Genomic DNA, 27,781 nt, shown 5'->3' with positions numbered 1-27,781 from the left:
CACACACACACACACACACACACACACACACACACACACACACACACACAACTTGGAAATATAATAAAGAGTCAATATAAAAAAAAAATGAATAGAAACAGAGTCCCATAGAAAATTCTAACTAAGAGAGAACTTTTAGTTTAGTAGAGGACCTGGGTTTGATTCCCCGCACCCTCACAGTAGCTAACAACCATCTGTAACTCCAGTTCCAGGACACATGACACCCTCTTCTGAGCTCTGTGGGTCCTAGGCACTCATGCAGTGCATAGACATACGTGCAGGGAAAATAGTCATGCACATAAAATAAATCTAGAAAAAGTTAATATAATAATTAGGGGTTGGGTAGATGGTCGATGGATAAAGTAATTGTCAAGCATGAGACCTGGAGTGTGTAACTCTAGCACCCACATAAAAGCTGGGTAGGCACAGCAGCCCACTGGTAATCTCAGCACTTAGGAGGAAGAGACAAAGGCTGGCTAGCTAGACTACCCAGAACCAGTGAGCTCTGGGTTCATTCAGCAACAGACTCTGTTATAATAATGATTCATATGCCACACCCCAGAGGACCACCTATATCACCTATATGCTAAGAAACCCCTCGATATGTAAGTGGAGAGTGATCAAGGAAGACACTCAAGGTCAACTTCAGACCTTACACACGTGCATGTCTGTGTGTGTGCACTGGGCCTCCATGAGCTCTGATGTTTGAATACTTGGTCCCCAGCTGATGAGACTGTTGGGAACGGAATTAGGAGGTGTGGGTTTGTTAGTGGAGGTATGTCATTCCCAGTTAGTGCTCTCTGTCTCTCTGCCTTCTACTTCTATTTGAAGATCAAGAGTGAGCTTTCAGCTGCCCTGCCATGAGGAACTTCTGAACCTGTGAGCCCAGTTAAACACTTTCTTGCAAGCTGTGTTGGTAAGATATCATACTTTCTCACTCCCCCACCCCACAGGAGCAACAAAAGCCTTCAAACAAGAGCAGATGAGGAAGCAAGGACCTACAGAAGACACAGGGGAAAGCACCAGGTATAGCATACTTCCCCAATATCTAGAGAAGAATCAATACTCACAGGCCCATGCTCTGACCTCATGTGATATGCAAGCCCAGCCTTTGACTTGTATGGTTTTCCACAGTGGTGACATTTCAGGGTCAACTTCTCTAGCTCTGCAGCCTCTTTGCCACATTTTCTGACATGATACAGATATCCCATAATGCTAGTGAAGGTACTGGAGCAACTCTGAACATAGGAAGGAAAGAAGCCTATGTTAGGACCATGTTTCATGTGACTCCTAAATTTCTCAGAAATCACCAAGCATCACAAACCACAAAAAGACAATGAGACTTACAAGACCTCACCAACATTTCCCATTGGCACAACCCTCCTCTATTTGGCAATCCCATCTATGAGGCAGATGGCCAATTAGTTCAGTGACCATTGAGAAAGTACAACCACACACCCATGCTGTGTCAGAAGTTCTTTCCCAGACTGTGACCAAACCCACTCCAGTATCACCTAGGTGGCAACAGTGAGTTATTCACACTATGCGCTCACGAGAATCATCTTTCTCACACTAAAGAAAGGAAAAGTAGGTGCCACCCTCAGAGGGCAGAGAAGTAAGAACTCTTCAAGGGAAGAAGACAAACAGGAAAGAACAGCAGAAAAGACCTGAGACCTCAGGGAGAAGGACCTGCAGCCCTGGCTCTTACCTCACGCATGCACCTGAGCTTTCCCATTCTCTTCAGAACTGTTCGCAGCCGCTCCCTTTCGCTTGGCTCATCCACTTCATCGCCTGCCTTCAAAATTGGCTGGAAACAAAGGAAGCAAAAAAACATGATTCATGGAGCAGAAACAAACAAACAAACAAACATCCAGCCCCATCACCCAACCACAAAAAAAAAGGCAGAATCAATCAAGAATTGAACTACACTGACACCATCAAGTCCAAATTCTGACTCTCTCTATCTTCTGGACGTCAGGAAGTGGATTATACAAATTCTGACCTCTACCTCTCAGTACATGATTAACCTAAACACACAAATACCAATGGTCCAACTCAAAGATTTTATCCTATGTAATTCCAGCAATAAAGAGTCTTATCCAATTTCCTATCTCTTTTCTGAGGTACAAGAGCCAGACCCAGCTTCGCTGGCTACATATGTATGCTCACTAAGGAAAAGACACCCAAACACAGAACACCTGCCAAGATGGAGGAAGCTAGTGAGTCACTGGGTTCCTTGTCCCTGAACCTCCATGTCAAAATCTACAGCAAGGATCCAGCAGCATGAACTGGAGAATACATCAGGATGGACTGCTGCCCTGGCTAAAAGGCTTGTGTGAGCCTGTCTCCCAAGCAACCTGAAGGAATACCAGCCGTGGGCATCCTTCCTCAGGCATCAGCCACCACATCTCTGCTGCAGCACTATCAACAAATGCTGAGTGAGCGACAGGAGCTGGGCAGGAGATCCTCAAATGGCCCCACCACTCAGCTGAGAATCTCTGTAGCAATGAAGACTCCAGGGATGGGAGATTCTCCAGGGATGAGAATTCCTACCCACAGAAGAGGCCAGCTTCTCCTGCTGGGTCCTGGCTGCGGCACCCAGGAGGACTTCCGAGCTGCCATAGCAGCTTAGGTCTCCTATATCCCAATCTTCTACTAGAAACCTACAGAGCTCCCCTCAGCCCTGGAAGTGTTCTAGAGATTTCTAGCCTCTCACTTGACCTCAGGGCACCAAGATGAAGGTGGTGTTGGAGATATGGACAAAGAAGGCTCAGGATAATTTCTCTCTCTCTCTCTCTCTCTTTCTTTCTTTTAAGATTTATTACTTTTTTTCCACCATAATATTTTTATTGACTATTTGGGAACTTCACACAATGCACTGCAATCAAGCTCACTTCCTATAGGTAGGAATACCAAGTCCAACCTCAACCCTTAAAAACTTATTTTATTTTTAATTATGTGTATGAACCTATGTGGGAGCATGTGAACACTAGTGCCAGTACCTGTGGAAGTCAGAGGTGTCAGATTCCCTAGAACTGGAGTTCCAGGCAGTTCTGAGCAGCCCTATGTGGGTGCTGGGAACAGAACTCAGGTCCCCTAAAAGAACACTACACTCTTAACCAGTGACCCATCTCTCCGGCCCCCTCAGCCCAGGGCATCTCTGAACCTTTAGGGTATCTGTAGATCCCAGGAAGGTCTTCCTGCTGAGTAATTTCTGTCTCTTGCATGTGCCAACCCTCTGCTGCTAGAGATGGGTCTTTGCTGTTCTCTCAACTGACACATCACTGACCCTGTCCCCACATCCCCATCATGCTGTCTGTGGGTTTCCAGACTGCAAGTGGAATTGTTGCTAGTAAGTGCACTTCCTTCAGTGGACAACTGCCCACAAGCTCTTTTGGGGGTGGGGGGTCAGCCTGTTGTCCTCCCCCCATTCCTAGCATTCTGAGAAAAAAAAAATTCTTGTTTGAGACAAGGTTTCACTCTATAGCCCAGCCAGATGGCCTTGTACTATCAATCCTCCTGTCTCAGCTTTCTAAGAGCTGGAACTATACAGGCCTGTGCACTGTAAAGCCTTTTAACATCTGCTCTGCTCCTTGACATAGCTTTAATATTAATCTTCCTGATGATCAATGGATTGGATATTCTTACATGTTAACTAAACACTTGAAATCCTCACAGGTAGCTAGGTGTGGTGGCACATATCTGTAATCCCAGCACTTGAGAAGGAGACATAGTAGGATTAGGAGTTCAAGGTCAACCTCAGCTACACAAGGAGTTTGAGGCCAGCCAGGGGCACAATAGAGCCTAGCTCAAAATAAAACAAACAGCAACCAAACCAGGCTCATGCTATAAGGAAGCTGAGGCAGAAGGATTGCTACAAATTCATGGGCACTCTGGGCTTATGAAATCCAATTAACCTGGACTGTAGGGTGAAAAGTGAGGAAGGAGAAGGAGGAAGGGGAAGGGAGGATAGAAGGCTTTCACATAAATTTTTCGGTGTTCATGAATTATACAGCAATAAACGTGGGTGTGCACGTATCTGTGGTAGGGGGTCTTACAGTCTTTTGGTTATATGCACAGGAATAATGTAACTGGGTCATACAGCAGTTCTATGACTTGGCTTTTTGAGAGAACCTCCACACTGGCTTCCATGGCAGCCACATCAATTTACATTCCCACCACCAATGGATAAAGACTCCTTTTTCCCCACATCCTTTGTATAAATTAATTGAGAAGAAAAAAAAAAAAACCCACTCCTTTTAAATAAATATATATGTGTGCATTTGTATGTATATGTAAGTATATGTGTACATATATATGTACGCACGTATGCGTACGTGTATATATAACCATAACATGGGCTCACAAAAACACAGGAAACTCTTACCAAACTATTATGATTGGCCATGACGTGATACTTCATTCCTGCCAGTGAATGAAGCTGTTTCCCACAATGATGGCAAGTAAACAGTTCCTGAAAGGAAAAAAGTCGGTGCTCAGTGCCAGAATGTTCCAAGGAGAAACAGAAAGTCACTAAATGCCATCAGCTGGGCCAGGTACCAGCGTATGTCACTTTTTTCTCATTGTGAGCTGTGGCTTGAATCTCACGCTGGCCACAGGCTCTTGTGTGGAATACCGGGTCAGTGTTTGGGGATCTTTAGGAGGGGCTCTGGGTAACAGTGGAGGGTGGCTTATAAGTGGGTCTTCATAGGCTACAGCCCTGTTTCCCTCCTGTTCTGTGTTGTGATTCAACTGGCATGTGAGAGGCTCTGGCACAATTCCTGGCACCTACAGAGGAGACACTCCAGCCATCAAGCCTTCCTGGTCACTGATGAGCTTGTACCCTCCTAAACCCTGAGTCAAAGTGAACTTGTCCCGTTAGCTGGTTAGGCCAGGTATCTGGTCACAGTGACTTACAAACAACAAACACACCAAAGCAGTTGTTATTTCTTCTTCATTCTAAGAAAAGAAACCAAGGTCCACACATTAAAAATGCAACTAGCAGTACAATTAAATAAACATGTAAACCCAAACCTGTACATGTAAGTCTATGCTTTCTCTATTGCACAATGCTACCCCTAGTTAGCTAAAACAGATTTCACACAGTACTGGAAGTCTGGAGTTTAGGGGAAAAAAAAAATCCTAACAGTCATGAAATGCCGCAAAATAGCTAACCTGTTTGCAGTTTTCCATGTGTTTCTTTAAACCCTCTATAGTCTTTCTCCCCACTGCCTGGCACGTAGGACAGGAAACACTGCCTTTATCCATGATTTCTAAGTACCATTTTTCCTCCATACTTCCTACAATGGAAAGAACAGGACACTGTAATCTGCAGTATTCTTCAGAAACAAAAAGCTTAAGTCTACAATCAAGTACAAGTATTGTGAAATGATCTGTCTTGGTGGATAATGAAGAATAGACTCTAGCAGTATACAACTTCCAAACATCACTTGTTTCCATCCACTGTAGAGTTTCGGGAGCTTCTACCCAGTGCCCCATGAAAAAAAAAAAACCCATCTGAGACTCACTCCAAAACCCAGGGGAGTGAGTCAGAACTGGGCACCACTTTCCAGACCATGATCTAAGAAAGAGATATCGAGATATCCAAAAATCATTGAGATTTTTTTTCATACGTGTGTGAGGCTATACTAAATATTTTTATGTCATTTAAATTTCATAGTTCTAGTATTCCTTGTCTCCTTACATACAAGGAAACCGAGGGTTATACAAGGGAACAGACTGAGGCAGCTCCGGCATAAAGTGCCAAACCTTAGAGGTCTATGTGACCTCCAAACCAGCAGCAACTGCTGCTTCAACTGACTGCAGAGGAGGCTTGGTGGTAGAAAGCTGGCCCTCATGAACGGAGTAATGGGTTCAACTCCCCACAGACAGAGGGAGGGAGGAGGGAAAAGTGAGAGCCTCGTCCAGGACATCACTCCTCACAGAAACAACACAAATATTCACAGAGAAGCATACCTGCTGCATAAACTGGTACTTCCTTCCGAACCCGACGAGCCTGGGGTTTGGGGTGAGGCTGAGCTTTAGGCCGCTGCTTCCTCCCTGCATAAGTTGGAAACTTAGAAACCTGAAGCCTGACCTGTCGGCTCCACAAACACTCTTCCCCACTCTTCAGCAACCAGGTCCCAGTCCCTCAGCCAACTGACCTTCCTACAGGACTGATCGAAAGGGTAAAGGGTACAAGAGGGCGGGTGACGGCCATTCCTTCACTCAAATTCTAGGGGCTCCAAAGCCAATCAAGCTATCAAAGCAAAGGCTCTTTTCCTCCAGCTTTAAAGGGTACCATTCAGTCTCCCACTGGAGGACAGGCAGCAAGGGGCCTACCATACAGCTTGTGCTTCTTCTGAGGAAGCTCGTGGTAGTCTTCATCTTCTTCCTGCTTGACTTTCCTCTTTCCTTTGGCCTTTTCCTTTTCCTTTGCACCTGCGCCTGACATTCCGCACAACAACACAACAGTCTGTAAATGAACACTTGGGCTTGCCTTCAAAAACTTACAATACTACCAAAGGCACGGGTCACCACACAGAACAGCTCAGAGAAACTTGGGGCCACTTGGTTTTTAACCCACAGAGCCTCCCTCTTCCTTTTAGAGTGCCTTCCCTCAGAAACCATCAGATCTTCCTTATGCTTAAGGGCCTATGAAACTCATCTCTCTTGACTATGACGTAGGCCTACAAAAACAGAACTCTACAGAGATGAGGATGAATCACTGACTGACCCTCTAGCACACACTACCACGATGACCTATTACCCAGCCCCACATCCTCAAAAGCAGAGGAAAACAAAAGAATATGAAAAAGAAGGTCAAACCCCATGAAGAAGGAGGTTGCTGCTAAGTAGCATTGGTAGAACCTCACTCTACTGACAAAAGGAGAGTCATGAAGTTAACAGTATGTGACAGCCTGACTTTTAAACATCTGCTTAATCACGCTGGTTGTAGTATAATTCCAACACTCTGGAGGCTGATGCAGGAGAATCATAAGTTTAATGCTAGCTTGAACTAGACATGGAGTTTAAAGCCAACCTGAGCTGGCTTTTCACATGATGAAAAGCCTGTCTCAAACAAAATCTTGTCTAATCACGAATGACAAACAATCACATGACAGTGAAACATCAAACACATCAGACACACATCTCTGTCTTCGAACTGAGAATCTGAAACAGATACCTTCAACTTGTGAAGTAGCAGCAGGCTTGATTCTTCTCATCTTCATCCAGTAGGTAGATTTCTGGAAGGATGCTGGGAAATCACTCACTGGTTCGCAGGAGGAGGCAGATGAGGAGCCACTCAAGGAGTCATCATGAGGGATAGTGTACTGGAAGCTATTGTCCTTTATGGAGCACTGGGTCCTGCTGCTGACACAACACAGAGATATGCACCACAGAAAAGAAGCTGGGGAAATTTCCTATTAATTTTTCTCACATTGTAAAAAACAACCAAGTTAATGACTTGTGCAAAACTATGAAGACTGGTTTTTGTTTTGTTTACAAAAAACAAAACACGTACACACAAAAACAAAGCATAGCTTAGAACATCCTAACAATTATTAAGTCAACACAGCATATACAACTCTTAAATCCAGTGCAATCAGACAGAGAAAGCAGGCTATAGAACCGATCCCTCTGCCACTCAGGAATGCAGGCCTCCCAGACTACTCTGAGAAAAGAGAGTAGGAAAAGTGCTGGGGTTCCACATGACCGTCCAAATGTTCCTTGAATGTATAACCATGTATCTCATTTGTCCTGTCTATCTGATAGTAGGACTATCAAATGGCTTCTCAGCACAGAGAAAAACAACAGTCTGTGGATTCCGGCCTGACCCACCCTCCTCCTTCCATCTCCCTTTCCCAACACTGATACGGGGCCCTGTCCTACTTATGCAACACAACCCTTAGCTTTTATAGCTTAAGAACAATGCTATTTTGTCTTAGTGAAGTGTCTAGAGAATCCTGATAAATATTTGGATTCAGTTTTTTGTTTTTTTTTTAGATTTTTATTTATTATGTAAACAATGTTCTGTCTGAATGTACACCTGCATGCCAGAAGAAGGCATCAGATCTCATTATAGATGGCCACCATGTGGTTGCTGGGAGTTGAACTCAGGACCTCTGGAAGAGCAGCCAGTGCTCTTAACCTCTGAGCCAACTCTCCAGGCCCCCGGATTTCTAAATCAAACTGGTCATTAAGCAAAAATTGCTTAGCTAGGAAGTGGTGGCACACACCATTAATTCTAGTGCTCAAGAGGCAGAAGCAGGCAAGTTTGAGGCCAGGTTGGTCTACAGGGTGAGTTCCAGTACAGCCAGTTTTACACAGAGAAACCCTCTCTAGAAGAAAAGGAAGAGAAGGAAGAAAAGAAAGAAGAAAGAAAGAAAGAAAGAAAGAAAGAAAGAAAGAAAGAGAAAAAGAGAAAGACAGAGAGAGAAAGAGAAAGGAAGGAAGGTAGAAAGATAGAATGATACAAAGAGAGATAGATTACTGGAAAGTACACACATTCTTCTAAGTCACTCAACATATGGTAGCATAGCAGTTCTGAGTTCTCAGGCCCAGTTACCTGAGTTTGAGCCCCAAGACCCACATAAGAAAAGGAAAGGCCCAGCCCAGCAAAGTGGTGCACACCTGTAATACCAACACTTGGAAGGCAGAGGCAGGAGGATCTCCATGAGTTCAAGGCTAGCCTGGTCTACAAAGCAAGTCCAAGATAGCCAAGGCTACACAGAGAAATTAAATAATAATAATAATCTAATATAAATAAATAAAAGACCCAACTCTTGCAGGCTATGCTCTAATATCTGCTCAAGGGTGGTAAATGGGTACACACACACACACACACATACACCATAAAATAAATACAAATGGCAACAAATTTGCTAGATTTTTATTCTGAGTCTGAATGTTTGCCTATGTGTATGTATATGCATCAATGTATGCATGGCACCTGTGTAAGTCAGAGAGAGCTGGAGTTACAGGTGATTACCATGTGGCGCTACGACTGGATCCCGGGTCCTCTGCCAGGAGCAACAAGCACTCTTAACTGCTCAGCCATTTCTTTAGCAACCCTCCCCCACATTTAAAAAAAAATAAGGTGGAAAATAAGTGAGGAAGACAAGCACATCAGTCTCCAACACCCCTTCCCATGTATGCATATAGATTCCACACACCTTAACAAAAACATTTGGAAAAAAAAAATTGGTTTTAAAAATGCCCCTAAATTTGGGAACAGACATAAATTGAAAGATTGGAGAAGCTTAACTGTCAGAATTAATGTGTTTTTTTTTTTCTATGCCAGCTCTGGAGACCTGTCACATTTATTAATACGCTTCAAGCACCCTAAATGGGCAGATTCTCATCTATTCTGTCTATGCCAGACTGGTTACCTCCCAGCCACGTGCCCCATGCCACTTGCCATGTATTCTCATCCTGGTCACCTCTGCTCCATCCTTGTCCCCATAGTGACTCCCACATGGCGGTGCCCTAATCATGGCCTGGGCAACCTTCTTCCTCTCCTTCCCCCCTCCCTCGCTCACTTGCTGCTGCTACTGCTGCTTTTTCTTCCTCTCTCCCTCCCTCCATGTGAATGAAAGTGCCGCCTACTGTCTCCTCTGACCAGTCATAGGCTCTTCAGCTTCTTTATTAACCAATCAGAGATAACTGGACAGTAATTTTTACACAATACTGAGGCAGGAGATTCCTCAACAGCAATACCAGAATCTATAAGTGTTTAGCTCACTGCTAGAGAGACACACCTTAATACAATGTAAGTGAAGGTCACCTCTATACTTAACTGTATCATTACTCAAAAAAAAAAAAAAAAAAAAGAAAAAAAAAAGGAAAGAAAGAAAGCATAGCTATGTATATCTTAATGAAACTGTTAAAAACAAGTCTTAAACAAAAAACTAGAGCATGGCTTCAGAAAGAGCATTTTACAATACAGGGAACTGTGACTCATAGGATCACGGATGCCCAAGAGAAACAAGGAAGTCAGAGAGCCATGTGACACTATTTTTTAAATCTTGAAGAAAAAAATTGTCGGTCAATTCAGAATTCTAGCTTCAGTTAAAAGTTTCTCTCCCGTGGAAGAAAATGCTACAAAAGGGAGACTTGGATTGGAAGAATGAAGAAACGGAGAAGGCTACTGGAGGTGGGAAGGTTCACGCTGGCTATGGGTAGGGAAATGAGAGGAACAGGGTATTCATTGAGATTAAGGGTGTATGAAAACGCCATATAGAAGTCTATTTTGTAAACTCAGTTGTTTTCCTTTTTCCTTGTTTTGTGTGTGTGTGTGTTGTACACTTTTTTGTCGTTTTTTGCGTGTACGTGGGTTGCACATGTGGGCACATGCATATGGAGGAATGGTCCTCATATGCTTTTCCACCTCATTCACTGGGGGCAAGGTCTCTCAGTCAAACCAAGAGTTAGCTGATAGGGCTATTCTTGCTGGCCAGCTTGCTCTGGAGATCCCATCTCCTCCACTTCTAAGGCTGAAACTACACGTGGGCTACCAAGCTCATCCAACCTTTCTGGGGGTTTCTGGGAATCCAAATTCCAGTCCTCACGTTTACACAGAGAGCCATCTTTTGTAACCACTCCTGGTCTTTTGTAAGCTAACTGTGAGAGTTTATACTCAACAGGATGGAGACTCATGTGAGGACACACCTCTGAGAAACTATGTGGATTAGATTTGCCTGGACATGACTGTGAAAGATTGTGTTGAGTAGGTTCACCAAGGTGGGAAGACCCACCCTGAAATTGGCAGTGTGTGGCAGGGTCGAACTCTCTGTAAGGAGGCCCCTTGAAGCCACTGTGTGAAGCTGTGAAAGTGAAGAAGTGGAGACCACAGGATGCTGAAGATGCCAGGACCATAGGATTTCCAGGGAGGAGAGTTAGAGGCATGAAATAGAGCTTGCTCAAGGATGTGTGTGCTACAGATGGGAGAGCTGGAGAGCTGAAGCCACTCAAGCCCTCTGGAACCAGAAGATTCCTTCATGAGCCCAAGATGTTAGACACAGCAAGATTTCAGGATTTGGCATTTGCCCGGCTGGATTTCAGTCTTGTCTTGGTCTGATCATTGCTATGCTCTCATTCTCCTCTTTAGACTAGGAATGTTTACTTTGTATACCTTTATATTTTAAGTATGTAACTAGTTTTTAATCATACTGAAGCTCAGAGTTAAGACATCCCCTGGAATGTCAGAAGAGACTTAGATGTTTTAAGCAGCACTGGAATTGTAATAAGAGTGCAGAAACTTTTGAAGTTAGACTAAATACATCTCTGTGTTATGAGGTAGTCATAAACCTACAAGGACAAACAGTAGAAGGGGTAGATCGAAACTGATGTGTTTGGGGGCCAGCAAGATGGCTCAGCAGGTACAGGTGTCTTACTGGCAAACATGACTACCGGAGTTTGATTTTCAGGATCTGCACAGTGGAGAGGACTGACTCCTGCAAGCTGCCCTCTGACCTATACACATGTGCTCTGCTACCCACACATGCATATACGCACAAAAAATGTGATAAAAATATACTTGATGTGTCTGGGTTTCAAGGTGACAAGAAGTAGGAAACTTCTAAGCAAGGCCTTGTCTCAGAAAGGGAGAGAATGTGTGCTTGTACAAATAGCTTGGGAAAAAATTTTTTTTAATCATTTAAAGCAAAATGTTAACAATATTTGGCAAGTCTTTCAGTAGACTATATGTAGACAAATACATCCAAAGCTATAATGTAAGAGTCAGGTGGTAGGAGACGGAAGGAATCTGTGAGTTTGTGAGGTTTCTACATTTAAGCAGGAGCAGATATTAACTCAACAGATTATGAAAGGACGTACATACGTTGTAATTCCTACAGGAAACACTGAGCTTAACTTTTAATGTGGAGTCTTAGCCAAACTCCTAACATAGTAGTAAATGTAAAGATTCTTATTTATTTTGTTTTAGAGTCTGTATGCCTCTGTGTGGGATGTACATGAGAATGCACTGTGAAAATCAGAAGCACTGGATTCCCCTGGAGCTGGAGTTATGAGCAGTTGTGAGCCACCCAATGTGGGTGCTGGGAACTGAACTCAGCTCCTCCACAAAGCAGTATGTCATCTCTCCAGCCACCAACGTAGTAAGTTTAAATGGGACCCTAAGCATTCAACTGACCTACAATTAAAAACAAGAACACAATCATAAGGACAGACAGATAGAAAACGAAGAGTAAGAGGGTAGACACGAATCTAACCCTATTAATGTTAATTCAAGTGCTATTGGTCTACACATTCCAGTTAAAAGTTGGAGACTAGCAGTCATTACAAAGATATCCTACGTGTATATGCTATCTATGCTCAATTGCCTGTAAATATAAAAACATAAATAAAAAATAAATGGGGCTGGAGTGATGGATGTAAGAGTGTGTACTGCACTCTGGAGGACTTGAGTTTGGCTTCCAGTGCCCATCCACATCAGATGGCTCAAAACTACCTGTAAGTCCAGCTCCAGAAAGGCCTGATGCCTCTACTCTTGGCAGGCACCTGTACTCACAGCATACACATACACATAATTAAATACAACAGGTTTTAAAAGAATGAATCAATGAAACTACAGTATGTAATTGGCAAACACAAGATGACTGTGATGGCTATTTTAATCTCAATAAAACAGACTTCAGGACAGAGAGTATTGCCAGATATAAAAAGACAAGCTTTCTAATGACAAAATGTCAAATTATTCGGAACACATAATGATCTGTTGCAGTTCTAATAATAGAGCCTCAAAATACTCATACTGAAAACTGCCAGAATTAGAGAAAAGCAGACAATGCCATACGTGTAAAGAATTATAGCTGTCATTCTTTCAGCAACTGATGGAATAATTAGACAAACCTTCAGTGAAGAAATAAATGATCCAAAGTACATCCTTGGCCTTTAACGTTTACAGAATACCTCAGGGCCATTAGCTTTTGCAGAAAACTGTGTTAAGGATATAGTCTTCAACTTTATACTGCACAGTCATCAAAACAGTAAACGAAAACTTAAACAGGATGCTCAGAGGCAAGCTTCACCAACAGAATACAAGAGGTGGAAGAGACTCTCAAGCACTGAAGACATGACAGGAGAAATGGACAGCTCAGTCAAAGAAAATGTTAAATCTAAAAACCTGGTACAAAACGCCCAGAAAAGCTGGGACACTATGAAAAGACCAAAACTAAGAATAATAGGAATGGAGCAAGAAGAATCACAAGTCAAAAGCACAGAAAATATTTTCAACAAAATCATTAAAGGAAATTTCCCTAACCTAAAGAAGGAGATGCCTCTCAAGGTCCAGAATCATACAGAACTCCAAATAAGTGGACGAGGAAAGAAAGTCCCCTCAGCACATAATAAGCAAAACACAAAATAGATATGAAATAACGCTACCCATGGATTAAAGATGGATATCAATAGAAATCTTATAAAATCATGGAAGTCAGAAAACTTACTACTAAATGAAAAATGGTTCAAGACAGAAATTAAAAAATAAACTAAAGACTTTCTGGAATACAATGAAAATGAATATACAACATATCCAAACTTATGGTATACAATGAAGGCAGTTCCAAGAGGCAAGTTCATAGCACTAACTCATATATATATATATATGTATATATATACATATATACATCATATATATACATATATACATCATATATATACATCATATATATACATATGTTGATATATATATATATATATATATATATCATCCTTAGCCATGAGAGAACTGCAAATCAAAACTACTTTGAGATTCCATCTTATATCTGCCAGAATGGCTAAGATCAGTAAGACAAGCGACAACTCATGCTGAAGAGAATGTGGAGTAAGGGAACCACATCCATTGCAGGTGGAAGTGGGTGTGGCAGTTCCTCAGGAAGATGGGAATTGGTCTACCTCAAGATTCAGCTACACCACTCCTGGGTATATACTCAAAGGACACTTCATCCTATCCCAGAGACCCTTGCTCAACCACATTCATCGCTACTTTAGTCACAATAGCCAGAAACTGGAAACAACCTAGATGTCCCTCAACAGAACGGGTAAAGAAAATGTGGTACATCTGCACAATGGAGTATTACTCGGCCATTAAAAACAATGAAATCATGAAATTCACAGGTAAATGAATGTCTTAAGGTACCTCAGACACAGAGAGAAAAAAAACAGGGTATTTACATGTGGATATTAGCTGTTAAGTCAATGATAACCAAGCTATAAACTGTAGAACCTCAGAGGTTAGATATTGACTAAGGGACTAGAGAGAACAGATCTTGTTAGGAAAGTAAAATAAAATGAGTTATGGATGGATGGGCTGGGGCTTGAGAGGATCAAGTGGAGAGGGGAGGTAAGAGGGAGAGAAGAAAGGGAATACAGGGAAAGACAGCTACAATTAAGGGCCATTTGAAGGATAGTATGAAAATCTAATACAGCAGAAGCCTCCTAAAACATATACATATATGAAGGCTATGTAACTAAAATTGCCAAATAATGGAGGAGATGGAGTCCCTAACTGCCCATCTCTTGTCATCTAATGAAGCTTAATTACATGTAACTTAATCATGTGACTGAAGTTGTTGCCAAAGGGGTCCCATGAGCATCTAAAAAACAAAACAAAAAATAACAATCATGTGACTGAAGTTGTTGCCAAAGGGGTCCCATGAGCATCTAAAAAACAAAACAAAAAATAACAACAACAACAAAAAACAGGCTGTTACCTACACTATAGGCTGCTTTCCACCGACTATAGGCAAGGCCCCATTGCTGAAGACAACACCTGTACAATTCATTGAACATGGAGATGTTAAAGTTATTGTTTAGGAAACTGTGTTTTAGTTTCTCTCTTAACCTAGCTATCACACAAATAATTGAGACTTTATTTGTTTAATAAGCTTTATGACATAATAACGGAGCAATTATTACTCTATTGTTAACCCTCTAAGCTAACCTGGTTTCCTCCCAGGGTACAACCCAGGAATACTTGCACTTTGTAGCTTTTCTGATCCAGCTCCTTCTCCTGAAGTCTCTTAGGCCTCTCTCATGGCTGAATACCCCACTTCCTCCTCCAACTTCTCCTTCCTTTGCTGGCAGGAAGTCCTGCCCTATTTTCTTCCCTGCTCAGCAATTGGCTGTAAACTGCTTTATTGGTATATCAGGGGACAATTAGGAAGCAGTGTTTACACAACATTAAGACAGGAGAGTCTTAGAATAAAGATTGCAGCCAGATGTGGGGTATCCAGAAATTAGCATTTAAATTACACAATAATGTTATGCCTACATGGGAAAGTCACCCCTATGTGCTAGTGTCTTTAGCAAAGGAAGTACTCTGCAGGCTCCCAAAAGAGAATTGTAAACACCAATCCAGCCAAGAACCCTTTGATCTACAATGGTGTACTGCCTGCAAGATATGTTAGGGTACTGGTGGCACAAAGCTGTGGGAGTAGCCTACCAGTATCTGACTTGATAGAAGACCCACTCAATGAGGTAGAACCCATATCACTGACACTGCTTGGGTAACCAAGGACTAGAGACTAGATAGCCCAGGGACCTAAGATAAAACCAAATACTACAGATCTTAAAAACAAAATAATAATTTAAAATAATAATAATTTAAAAACTCCTAATGACATTCCGCTAAAATCAAATGACTCCTAATGACACTCTGCTAAAACTATAGATCAGTGTCTTGCCATCATCAATAAAGAAATAGCTTTTTTTTTTTAAGATGAGGGGAGTAAGATGTGACTTATGTAACTTACATAAAAATGTAAAGCATGTAAACCAAGGTACAGTTGATGGTCATTAGTGCTGAAGGACAGAAGTAAAGAGGGAAACAGATTGGAAAAGGACACAAGAAACTTTTAAGAGGGGCTAGAGAGATGGCTCAGCAGTTAAGAGCATTTGTTGTTCTTCTAGAGACCTGGGGTCAGTTTCCAGCACACAAACTGGAAGGCTTACAACTCCAGACCCAGGAGATCCAAGCCCTCTGGCCTCTGTGGACACAAGCACTCACAACCTGCACAGATGTGAATGCATACACCTGTTTTAAAATAATAAAAATAAATCTTAAAAAAAACCCCAAAACTTTAGAGGGGTTGGAGAGATTGCTCAGTAGTTCAGAGCACTGGCTGCTCTTGTAGAGCTTCAATTCCCAACACCCTTACAACAGCTGCCTGTTAACTCCAGTTCCAGGGATCTGATGCCCTCTTTTGGCCTTGGCAAGGACCAGGCACACACACGAAAACAGCCATACACATTAAATTAAAACAAACAACAAGAAAAACACAGGTAGATAGATAGAAATGTCTGCATTGTCATAGTAGTTTTACAGGTTCATTCTTTTATCAAAATTAAACACAGTGTACACATAAGGCAAATGCATCTACTATGTCAATTATGCCTTCACACAAGTTGACACAGACCTCTACAAGTGAAACTCAGCATTCCAAACAGTAAGGGCGAGCTCCGTTTAATAAAGACTTCACAATTGGAGTGGGCGCTGTCTCTGACACCGACTCTGTTGCCTGCTTTTGTATCACTTTCCCTTAGCTGGGCTGCCTTGTTGGGTCTCAGTGGAAGAGCATTTCTTTAGTCCTGATGCAACTTGATATGGCATGGAGGGTTGCGTGTGGGGGAGCTCCCCTTTTCTGAGGAGAAAGAGAGGGAGGAAGGGGGAGATGGTGGGAAGGAGGGACTGGGAGGAGAGGAGGGAGGGGGCTATGATAAGGCTGTAAAGTGAATTAAAAATTTTATAAAAGAAAAAAAGTAGAAAAAAAAAGACTCTACATCATCAATAAGCTATCCCATGTGATTCCTGTTGGAAAAGTCTTATGGAGAATTTCTTTTCTATCAACTAGGGACTCAGAAATCTCCATCTTCTGTCTTATGAATAAGCATAAGCATGGGAGAAAATGATTGAAAATGGCAGATTAAGTCATCATGGCTAAGAATCTCTCTCCACAGTAGGCGGTGTTGCACACCTTTAATCCCAGCAAAGGCAGGCGGAGCTCTGTAAATTTGAGGCCAGCTTGCTCTCCAGAGCGAGCTCCAGGACAGCCAAGGCTACACCAAAAAGCCCTGTCTCAAAACAAAACAAACAAACAAAAAACCTCTCTCCTAGGTTACTATCTTTTGTTTTTAAAAGACTCAACTAAAACATTTCTCAAGTATTTTGTACCATCTATTAGCCCAAGACAGTTTTATTAAAAATGATACTAAATGGTATAACAATAAATGCTTCATTATAATGTAATGCCTATCATGATTAGTGACTTTATCACTTATCACTGGTGTAGCAAGTCTCAGCTTCTAGTCACAGATTACAAGGTTAGCCTATTTTCAATTCTTCTTGGATTAAGAATTTTTAAGAGGCAGGCAAAGTGGCACACACCTGTAATCCTGGGGAGGCAGAGGCAGGAGGATCTCTATGAGTTTGAGGACAGCCTGGTCTACAAAAAGAGTCCAAGACTGAGCTACACACAGAAAAACCCTGTCTCAGAAAAAACAAAACAAAGAATAAACAAAAAATTTTCAGAGCCTCTATCCAGTGGTTCTCAACCAATGGGTCACGACCCCTTTGGGGTTTCCTAAGACCACTGAAAACACAGATATTTAGGTTATGCTTCATAACAATAGCAAAATTACATTTATGGTTGAGGGTCACCACAACATGAGGAACTGTAGGTCCACAGCATTAGGACGGCTGAGAACTACTGCTCCTAGCCCATTCTTCTAAGTGCAAATATTTAGATTTCACTTTTTAAAAAGTATTTTGGTTCATTTCAGCATCCTTTGTAGTCTTTTCCTATATAACCTATAGTTGTTTTTTTTTTGTTTGTTTGTTTTGTTTTTGTTTTGTGACTAGGTTTCTCTGTGTATAGCCCTGGCTGTTCTGGAATCACTCTGTAGACAAGGCTGTCCTTGAATTCACAGAGATCCACCTGCCTCTGCCTCCCGAGTGCTGAGATCGAAGGCGTGCGCCACCGCCCAGCTTTGACCTGTCTTTAAAGGCTGATACATTCTATGCTTTCATTGTCTTTTTGGGTCTCAGTTCACACCATCGGCTCTCAAACTTTGCAATATCCTAAGAAGATAATTAAGACTGAGTGTTCCTGGGGCTGGAGACATGGCACAGTGCTTAAGCGCACTTGTTGTTCCTGCAGAGGATCCGAACTTGATTCCTAGTACCCACACGGAGATTCACGATCGTCTGTAACTCCAGTTCCAGGAGACCGGATGGCCTCTTCTCACCTCCATGGGTCTGTGGTGCAGACATCCATGTGAGCAAAACAACAAATACATCAAATAAATAAATCTAAAAGCTTTGTTTCCCAATGACTTCAATCTTGACTAAGAGATGGGCAGCCCATTTGCCTTCATAGTGCTTAACAATTCTCTCCAGGCAAACCAAGGTTCATGCTAACACACACTGCTTTTACCAGAGTTTCTAGAAGAGCGTATGAACACACTCATCTTGTGGAGGAAAATCATGTTGCCAATTACTTTTCACTGAGGATAATTCTCAAGTCTGTACGTCAGATCTGCTCTTTCTATGAAGTGTGATCCTATTCACTTTGATTCCCAGTTTGGTTTATGAATCCAAAACCCAACTGTTGCCAAAGACAGAAACCTGTGGACACCCTATGCTCCTCTCTCTCTTACCCTCACCTCCAATTATATATATATCTGTAATACAGTTACTATCAAAGACCATGTTTCTTTCTTAGGTTATTATAATAATCTTGGTACCAGATTTACCCTTCAGTCCACCCCTTCAAAGGTGACCTTTCCCCTCCAGGATAATTACAGTCCCAATACTTTAGCATACCCTAATGCCTTAGGTCTTCCAAACTTCTCTAAAATATTGCCCCTGCAATGCCTCCACCTGCTACCATCCTCCATGGCAATGATACAAAACTAGTTATTACAAACTTCTTTCACCTGTTCAAATGCTGTTCTCTTGGCACAGGGGTCTGGGACTCCAGGCTAGGTAACTGCCTTATTCTTTGACCTTCAAGCCTTGTCTATGAGTGGCCTATAATGATAATACTGAAATCATCACTCCGCTTCCCAAAAGTAGTATTAAATACCACTATAAAAATAGTTACTAGCTCATGCCTGTGATCTCAGCACTGGGAAGGCTGAGGGCAGAGGAATGCAAATGTTCAAGTCCAGCCTGGGCTACATAGTCAGTTCCTGGCCAGCCTGAGCCAGACAGTGAAGCCCTCTCTCAAACAACAACAACAACAACAAAGTGTGTGTTGGCAGAGGCAAGTAATCCCAGCACTCAGGAGACAGATACATGAGGAGTGCAAGTTTCCTGCCAGCCTCAGTTTCATGGGGAACTTCCAGATAGTGAGCCCCTACACCTCAGAACATATTTTCCTACGACACTGGATTCTGTTGCTACACTTACCTATCTCATCTGTTGAGCCCCTGGCTCTGTTTTCAGTGCCTGTATGCCTACCCTAATACACAGCTGGCACAGAGCAGATATCTAATAAGTGTTATATAAATGAATGAATTCACCAGGGAGGTCCAAGTTAAGAAGAATCCTTTCTTTTGTATTAGCCATGGAAAAACTCAGCACATTCATTACACAAAATAACAAATCAGTGCCGCAACTAAGGAGCTTGGAAATATAAAAACTGCTTACAGCTATTTTTATTTTCCTTCCCAAGTTCACCAAATTAATTATGAGCACAAATCTGATGGGGGCGGGATGCAGGACTACCATTAACTGAATCACACATTCCATTTTTATTATAATGTGCATTCTTATTGCAAACTAGGTTTTCCGTCCCCACACTAGGATTATACCTGCACTGTGCAATCCAGCAGCCACTAGCTGCAGATGGCTATTGAAATCTAAATCAATTAAAATTAAATAAAATTTGCAATTCGGTTCTTCAATTGCACTAGCCACATCTCAAGTGCCCAAAAGCTATGATGCTCCACAGTGCGGACACCGAACATCTTATCAGCACTGTCTACACAATTACAAAAATGTCCTCAGAAAACCTCACTTACTTCTTAGCTCCCACGATCCTGGTGCTCCTCTGCTGCTTAAAAGATGTGGGTCCCGGGGTCTAGCAAATCACAAGCACACGAGTGAATGCTAGGGACCTCTGAACCTCATCCACAAAGAGATGAATCCCCCTTGTGCCTAGATGTGACGCTCTCCGGGGCAACTACTTCAAATAGAACGAAGGCGACACTTTTTAGGTAATGTGTGCCATCCTATTTTTCTACCATGTAAAGGCGGGTTGACAATACCAGAGCGATCATCTTTGCCCATTCTTAAAGCCCTTATCCTAGATGAAGGCTCGAAAAGGAAGATAGAAAAAAATGTATATATATATATATATATATATATGAAACGGGAGGCACTGAGGCTGCTGAAGGAATATAAACTAATTACAATCTGTCGAGGAATTGAGTCCGAGGATATGGAGAACAGGCAAAAATAAAAATAACGGACTAAGAGGGGAGATAAGTGGATCTGATATAAAAGGGTGGGGCCTGCGATGGGCTCTGAAAAAAACCGACTCTGAGTATGGGACAAAAGCAAGGGACCGCGTGTTCTCGGCTCGACAGTTCTATCTCTAAGGTATAATGGTCACACCAAGAAACTCACGGCGGTGACTGCACCGAATCTGGAAGACATCACTCCCCCTCCACGCCTAACAATTTCACCCAAGGGCTCCGGCCAGACCAACGCCACTTCCGCTCTCCTCGCCTCCACCGGATGTGGTCTCCGCGGCGACTAGCCCTGTTCTGAACATCTACTTCCGCCTAGCCGCTTCCGAGGGGGCTGCGGCGGAGAGGGAGTCACGTGACGACTCGGCTTCGGCTTCCATTGAGACCCCGCCCCCATCGCAACAGGGGGCTCGGGAAGCCGTCCGGGGGGGAGGATTGGAGCAAACGGGAGGAGTCTGAAGATTCAAGGGGGTCCTCTTGAACCCCAACCTTGAGTTCTGTGCATTTGCACACCTAGTTCCAGCCGTCCCACAAGTGGTCTTACTGATGCAAATGGAGTTTAACTAGCGCCTCTTTATTGTTCTCAAATTACAGACCCATTCTCACCCCGTTCCCTCCCAGATAGCTCTTTGTGGGCAGTAGGTGAGCAGGAAGTGGTAGCTAGGTGAAGCTTTGCAGGATAGACTATCAGGGGCAGATCTTTCCTCATCTGCTAACTTCGTGCCTCCAAACTTGTCCAGCTTTTGCATTTTTTGGTGTAATCCCTAGAAGGCATACTTAAATAAGTCTTGAACTCTTTAGACAAACTATATCTGGGGCTCTCCTTAGGGGAACTGTCCTCCAACATCTCTTTGGAACAGTAATGGGGTCTCTCAGTGTGACAGCGCTGGCTCTTCTCAGAGTGACTGCGGTGACTCCTTTCAGAACAACTGTATCTGCTTTCGGCGCTGCAGTGAGTTCTCTTAGGAGTGCAAATGAGATTGGATGAAGGCCTGTGTAGCCTGGTCTTAGAAAGACCGTAGTGGGTTCTTCCAGAACTGTATCTTTTCCAGTCAGAAGGACTGGAAGTAGTTCTCACCGAGAGACTACCTTGGCTCCTTTCCGAAAGACTGTCCTGTGTCCTCCGGGTGCGATTGAGATAGCTCCTTTTTGAGGGACTGGGACATCTCTGAGACGCGGGACTCTGTTGGCTCCTCCCACAAAGACTTCGTGGACTCTTTGGAATGTGTCCTCTTCTCTCTGGAGGACTACAAGGGCCCCTGCCTGAGGGACTGCAAAGGCTTCTCACTGAGGGACAACTAGGGCTTCTCCCAGGACTGGGTTGTCTCCTCGCTGATGGACTGTGCCCTCTCCCCTTGCAAAGACTAGGATAGCTCCTCTCAGAGAGACTTTGAAGGCTTCTTACAGAGGAACTACGACCCTTTCTCTGGGAGGAATTGCAATGGCTCCTGTCAGAGGGACCGCTATGCTTTTTCTGAGAAGGACTGTAATATCGCCTCTCAGAGACACTTCGGTGAGTTCTCTCAGAGGCGCTGAGATGGGTCCTTTCAGAAGGCTTCTTACGCAGGGCTTCCTCCCTGAAGGAGCCATGTTGTTCCTCCTTATGTGTGTGATTCTCTTTAAAGTGACTCTTCAGGGTTCTCTTCATGAGGGAGTCAGATATAATTCTTTCTTGGATCTCAAATTTGGCTTCTTCTTTAGAACAGTTCTTAGACTCTGGACTGGAGATTTCATCACTGCGGTTTTTCTTTGCTCTACCGTTCACATTTGGAACATGACTCAAAGGTTGTATGACTGAAGTAGCTTGGATACAGACATCTCTTTCAGAAACCATGGTCTTCCGGAATTGCAAAGGTCTGGGTTGGAGAGAGCTCTTTTGTTTCGGCTGTTGAGCTTGTCTGCAAAGGTCCCTTGTTCCCTGAAATTTGTCCTCTTCCTTAGGGATCAAACCTGTTGCCCCGTGCTTGACAACTGGTGGGCTGGCTCTTTTGCTGTCTTCTGTTAGGCAACAATCCTTGGCTTTTTGTTTGGGATACAAGTTTTTGCTTGAGTACAAATTGTGTGGCCTTGTCCGGTCCTCAGGCTTCTGTCCAGAAACAGTTACAATTCTATGTGCTGCTTGGAATATTTGCCTTAGGCCCTGAAAAAGCAGTTGGATGAACTTGGGCTGGGAGGATCTCTTTGACTGTCTCTTTGAAGAACTGGTGCTTGTTTGAATGGTAGTAGTACTCTTACTTCTTGACGGATCTGTCAGTGTTCCAGAAGGACTCTCTTCTGTGATTCTGCTGTTACAGTAGAGCTTTGTGTTTCGTGTTTTAGGCCCCTTAGTGATTTTCTTCGCTGAATATTTTAAATCAGAGGTCTTTCTGAAGCTTGATTTAGCCCATTTTTCATCCTGATTACTTTCAAAGCCACTCTCTGATGCGGAGTGAACGTGACAGAATTCATAGTCTTTGGCTTCTGTCTTCCCTACGACACCTTGGCTGATCCATTGCTTTTGTCTAATGTGGGCTTGTAAAGAAGCAGGAGACTGGGTAGATCTGGACTGGAAATCTCTTCTAGAAGTAGGACTCTTGGAAGCTGATGTGTGGATTTTCGCTTTCCTTCGTGATGGTGATGTAGCACTCTTCCGTGGATCTGCTCGGTTTCTTCCACTGTGCTTTGAGACCGGAGGTCTTTTCCCAGTTCGCAATCTAAAACCAAGATGCAACCTAATCTCACCATGGCCTTCAGGCGTGCTTAAAAGGTGGAGCTGTGGGTAGATAAGAAGATAGGGCCCCAAAGCAGACTGGAACTTATGGCAGCAATTAAAGCCTGAACATCGGCCACATTGTAAGCAGATGGGATATTTTAGGACAAGACCTGATGCTAGAGGCGGAGGGACATTGTGAGGTATTTGACTCCTTAGGAGTTTTGCTGCTATTTTTAGCTGCAGATCTTTTAGCAGTTGGAGCTGTTCTGAAGTGTCAGTCTTGGCCTGGGAGAGAGAACTTGCCTTGAGGGAGTGGTGAGACTCAACAGTCCTTGTTGGTGAATCATTCTGTAAGATTTTACTCTGCTCCCTAGAAGCAGCATCTTCCCTACTGTAAAGGACCCCAAGGGTAGAGTCTGGGTTCACTAAGGCAAGAAACTGGGGCCCTTTCCGTGTGACAGCCACGTCCTGAGTGGTTTCCTGGACTATAACGTTGAGCTTCGAGTTTGTCTTCTTTATTCCCAATCTAGTGCCAGAGTACTGTTGTATTATGGAAGAGGTGGAGCCACGTGTCCACATCTTCAAGGGCATTCTCTTCTCGTGACTGTGGCATAAAATATGTCTCTGAATATAGTTTTTAACCACTGAAGTCTGTGAAATAGTCCTTGGGCCCCTGTCTAGCGGGCTTTGGGAAAATTCCATCAGTTCAGCTGGAACCCCAAATAGATTCTGGATAGACTGACAGATATCCATAGTGGACCCTTCTGTTAAGAATGGTTGAGAACAAAGCTTCCTTTCCATAGTAGTTCCCAGAACATTCCCCAGCATTAGCATATTAGACAGATATTTCCTAGGCAGTCGCTGCCTGCAGACATGGCTTTCCCAGACATTCTGTTGTCTGCCCAGGAAAGAGCGGATAGAGCTTCTTCGAGCCCCGAATCCTGCCTGAAGCTCCTCTGGTAATAATCTCAGTGGGTATGGAGAATAATTCTGGAGTGAATTCCCCAATTCCTCCACGTGCTTCTTTTCAGCTTCTTCCTTAGTTATGAGGTCCATCTCCCAGATCTCAGGGTATGGCTTTTCCATGTTGTTCTCTGACTCATTAGAGGGTTGATTACAAAGGACCAAGGGAAGAGCTGATGACTGTAACATAACTATGCCTGAATGGGACTCTGCAGGTGGCAAAAGATCAACATCAAGGTTTTTAATAGCCAAAGTTCTTGATACTTCTGGCACCCCAGAACCCTGAAGGTGCCCTAATTCAGTTGTTTTGACAGAGCTTGAAGTAAATGGGATTGAAGGGCTGTCTACGAACCTAGAGAAGTAATTCTCTGCTTGGAGCTCTTCTGATGTGATCATTTCTGAGTCTCTATTCTGACACACCCATCCTTGATTCAAATCTTCAATTTTTATTACATTAGGAGATTCTGTTTTGAGCCCTAAAGATTTTTGAGCCTGAAGCCTTTGCTCGGGAGTTAACACTGTAGGTTCTTCAATCGGGGATGTTTGCTGTAAGATTAATTCTGCAGAATTCACTTCAATATTTGCCGTTAAAGTTAATTCCAAAGGTTTTACCAGGTCTTGAAGATGTGGTCTTGGGAGTAAATTCAAACACTCCTTCACTTCAATGCTTGATCTTGTGGTATCTCCTATTGGTTCTGTAACCTGAGGACACGGTACCGGTGCCAGTTCTTCAGATTTTACAATCAGAAGCAGTGGTTTGGGAATCAATACAGTCCTTATAACTTGAAAGCCTGATAATTCTATTGTTTCTAAAATATGATGTGTTGGCTCTGTGATTAACTTCTTAGATTGCACATTTTGTAGCCAAAGGCTCGGAGCATATTCTGAATTTATCACATCATGCATTCTGAGAGTCAAATCATCATACTTGGACACTTGAGAGGTAGATTGTGGTATCGTAACGGACTTTATAACTTGAAGTGGTGGTCCGGGGATCACTTTCAGAGATTCAGACACTTTTGGGAGAACAACTGATCGAGGAGCCTGTAGCTCTGTCTTTGCAAATTCTATCACCTGATCTAGTGGCTTTGGACTAATCCTTACAAAGTCTATAATTTGATCCAGTGATTCTACTGGAATTATGCCTGTGTTTTCCATGCTCATATTCTGGCTTTTTGTTAGCCTAGCTGCTACCCCCCGTGGCTGCCACGTCTCAAAGGTGAGCTCTAAAGAGTCTCCATTTTCCTCAACCCAACTGGTTTGCTCAGTTGACAATGCTAAGCTTTCTTCTATTTGCAGCCACGACTTAGAGGGCACATTTATAGATTCAGGAATTGGAGACCCGCGGCCTGGTGTTATCCCTGAAGCAGAATCTGGGATATGGCAGAATGGCTTTGGCAGCAACACTACAGACTGTCCCCTCTGAGATCTCCTCTCAGAGCTCACCACCGCAGGTCCTAAGACTTGAGGACATGGCCTTGGAGATTTCTCTACACATCTAGTCTCTCTATTTTCTGGCTTTGGAGTCATTCTAAGAAATTCTTTGCCTTGCTGATTTGCCTCACAAATCACTTCCATCATTTCTGCAACATGATTCGTAAGGTCAAAGCTCATTCTATCCGAGTCTATAAGTTGTTTTGTCTGTAACTCCTTGAAATTTTGAAGTTCAGGCCATGACCAAGAATGTAATCTCAGAGTTTTGGGGATCTGGTAGCTTTTCTGTGGGTTTGGTTCTGAGGAATTTGAATCTACATTACTTAGTGTTGGAGTCAGGTCAGCAGATTGTGGTATTTGAAGATCTAGCTTCAGAGGCATCCCTCGTGAGTCTATGACTTTATCCGTTGGTTCGGAAGTCGACCTCACAGATTTCTCCATAGTTTCTGTCATTTCTGAGGATCCTGCATCTTGATAAACTGGCGTTGAAGTAAAATTTAGCGATTTAGGGGCTTGATGCCCTGTCTTCATGCTCTTCCCTGCACAATCCATCACCTGGTGCCTTGGTCCACATATCACTTTAGAGGATTCTGTGATTCGATCAATTGTTTGGGACATTTGCTTTTCAGGTTTCATATTTTGAAGGAATGACCTTGGTGGTAACTCCACAGATTTTCCAGTTTGTGGCAGACACACTGGCGACACACGTTGCCACCTTGACTCTGAAGTACATTCTTGCTGTGATTCCTGAATCAAATTTGAAAATTTGACACTAGTCAGTGCTGGTTCTGCTAAGCACTTCCTGGAGCACTCTGGTACTACCGCCACTGGTTTCTCATCTAAAGGAAATGGTTGGCAATTCATACTTTGCTCCTTAGGTTTTCTATCTTGGAAACATGGCTTTGGTGCAAAGGAAAACTTAGCATGTTGTGAACTGTGGCATGACGACAGCTCTGAAGAATTCACACCTTGAGGCTGTGACCCTGGCTTCAACCGCACAGCTTTAACATTTTGAAAACAAGGTTCTGGTGAAAACGCTTTACTTCTCAAGTTTTGCAGACGATAGCCAGGTGCCAGTTCTACAGTAGTTGTACAAAGCAGAGGCTGTTTGCTCGTCTCTGGAGACTTTCTGTCTTTAAGCAAGGGTGTTGGTAAAACTACCACAGATTTCACACCATTTGACTGAGGCCTCAAAGTAGACTTGGGTTGTGCAGTTTGCTGCCATGACCCAAGTTGGTCCTTCAAAACTTGGGTCTCTTGAAACTTTGTCTCTCTCGAAACGTTAGATGATTTCACACCTTGAAAAGGTATCTCGGAATTCAATAGAACAGATTTTGTACATTGAGCTGCTGAGCCAGGGCTCAACTCGAAGGACTTCATGCTTTGCAACTGAGGTCCTGAACTGGGCATTCCATAATTTGTGCATTGAGGTTTTGACTCAGGATTGCCCTTAAAGGAATTCGTACCTTGAAGTTGTGGATCAGAGTTGATATCTTGAACTTTTGTTCCTGGAGTCAATTTAGAAGGCTTTACACCCTGCAAATGTGATCCGAGTGTACCTTCCCCCAAATGTACACATTGCAATTTTAATTCTGAATTCAATTCAGGAAAATTCCTACATTGTAGCTGTGGCCCAGGGCTGTGTCTTATAGGTGCTACACCTAGCTTGTTTGACCCTGGAGTTAATTCAGACTTCAAATTTTGCAAGTGTGGTCCTTGATGTTTTGGAGCTTGTAAATGTGGCCCAGGCTTGTATCCAATAGGATTTACAGACTGAGATTCTGGCCCCAGAGCACGTGCAGAATTATTCACATCTTGCAGATGTGTTTTAGTATTGCACCAAGCAGTATTCACACACAGAGTTTGTGGTGCTGGAAATGTACAAGATTTTATATCTTGAAAAAGTGGCTCAGGATTAACCCTATTAGAATTTACCCACTGAGGGCTTTCCCCTGGAATGCATGCAGAAGAATTCACACCTTGCAAATGTGATTTAGGTTTGCACCCAGGAGGCTTTACACACTGAATTTGTGATTCTACAATTGATGTCCAATGATTCACACATTGCAAATGTGCCTCGGGATTGCACTCGGTGGTATTTGCACATGGAGGACTCTGTCCTGGGGTGCATGCAGAAGAATTCACACACTGAGGACTTGATCCTGGGGCGCATGCAGAAGAATTCACACACTGAGG

The 27,781-nt window shown here is 43.1% G+C and overlaps 3 protein-coding genes across 5 annotated transcripts in view; all 3 read right to left on the bottom strand.

The window, feature by feature from the left end:
* The window catches only part of Znf512 (zinc finger protein 512), a 31,752-nt gene extending 10,988 nt beyond the window's left edge, over positions 1-20,764 (bottom strand). The window contains exons 1-9 of one of the 3 annotated variants that reach the window (XM_055627100.1): positions 20,654-20,764; positions 20,047-20,105; positions 7,187-7,374; positions 6,343-6,447; positions 5,977-6,060; positions 5,176-5,300; positions 4,388-4,474; positions 1,709-1,807; positions 1,071-1,238 (exon numbers count right to left, since the gene is read on the bottom strand). In XM_055627100.1, the coding sequence (XP_055483075.1) occupies positions 1,071-1,238; positions 1,709-1,807; positions 4,388-4,474; positions 5,176-5,300; positions 5,977-6,060; positions 6,343-6,447; positions 7,187-7,374; positions 20,047-20,105; positions 20,654-20,683 (945 nt within the window). In that variant the 5' untranslated portion in view covers positions 20,684-20,764. Of the gene's footprint in view, positions 1-1,070; positions 1,239-1,708; positions 1,808-4,387; positions 4,475-5,175; positions 5,301-5,976; positions 6,061-6,342; positions 6,448-7,186; positions 7,375-18,957; positions 19,039-20,046; positions 20,106-20,653 lie in introns of those variants that run through there. The other 2 variants (XM_055627091.1, XM_055627109.1) reach the window with 2 other exon arrangements.
* A 37-nt stretch (positions 20,765-20,801) lies between these two features.
* Positions 20,802-26,026, bottom strand: LOC129687574 (uncharacterized protein C2orf16-like). The gene is made up of 2 exons (XM_055622037.1): positions 21,902-26,026; positions 20,802-20,951 (listed from the first exon to the last, which is right to left on the bottom strand). The coding sequence occupies exons 1-2, from the start codon at positions 26,024-26,026 to the stop codon at positions 20,802-20,804; spliced, it is 4,275 nt and encodes a 1,424-aa protein (XP_055478012.1).
* An 8-nt stretch (positions 26,027-26,034) lies between these two features.
* The window catches only part of CUNH2orf16 (chromosome unknown C2orf16 homolog), a 10,831-nt gene continuing 9,084 nt past the window's right edge, over positions 26,035-27,781 (bottom strand). The window contains exons 5-6 of the mRNA XM_055622025.1: positions 27,052-27,093; positions 26,035-26,064 (exon numbers count right to left, since the gene is read on the bottom strand). Of these exons, the coding sequence (XP_055478000.1) occupies positions 26,035-26,064; positions 27,052-27,093 (72 nt within the window). The remainder of the gene's footprint in view (positions 26,065-27,051; positions 27,094-27,781) is intronic.

The sequence above is a fragment of the Psammomys obesus genome, unplaced genomic scaffold (genome assembly GCF_907164565.1).
Source record: "Psammomys obesus unplaced genomic scaffold, mPsaObe1.curated_primary_1811, whole genome shotgun sequence".
In the NCBI taxonomy this organism is placed as follows: Eukaryota; Metazoa; Chordata; class Mammalia; order Rodentia; family Muridae; genus Psammomys; species Psammomys obesus.
Note: the sequence above shows the minus strand (reverse complement) of the source record. Positions and strands in the feature narration are given on the sequence as shown.

What these genes read in the sequence shown, in the direction of transcription:
- LOC129687574 (XM_055622037.1), bottom strand. Translation starts at nt 26,026, where the DNA reads ATGGAGAAATCTGTGAGGTCGACTTCCGAACCAACGGATAAAGTCATA. An exon ending in GAAAGGGTCGTAGTTCCTCT is followed by an intron (nt 20,952 to 21,901) that starts GTAAGAAGCCTT and finishes TTGAATCTTCAG; the next exon opens with ACTCCTCCCGTTTGCTCCAA.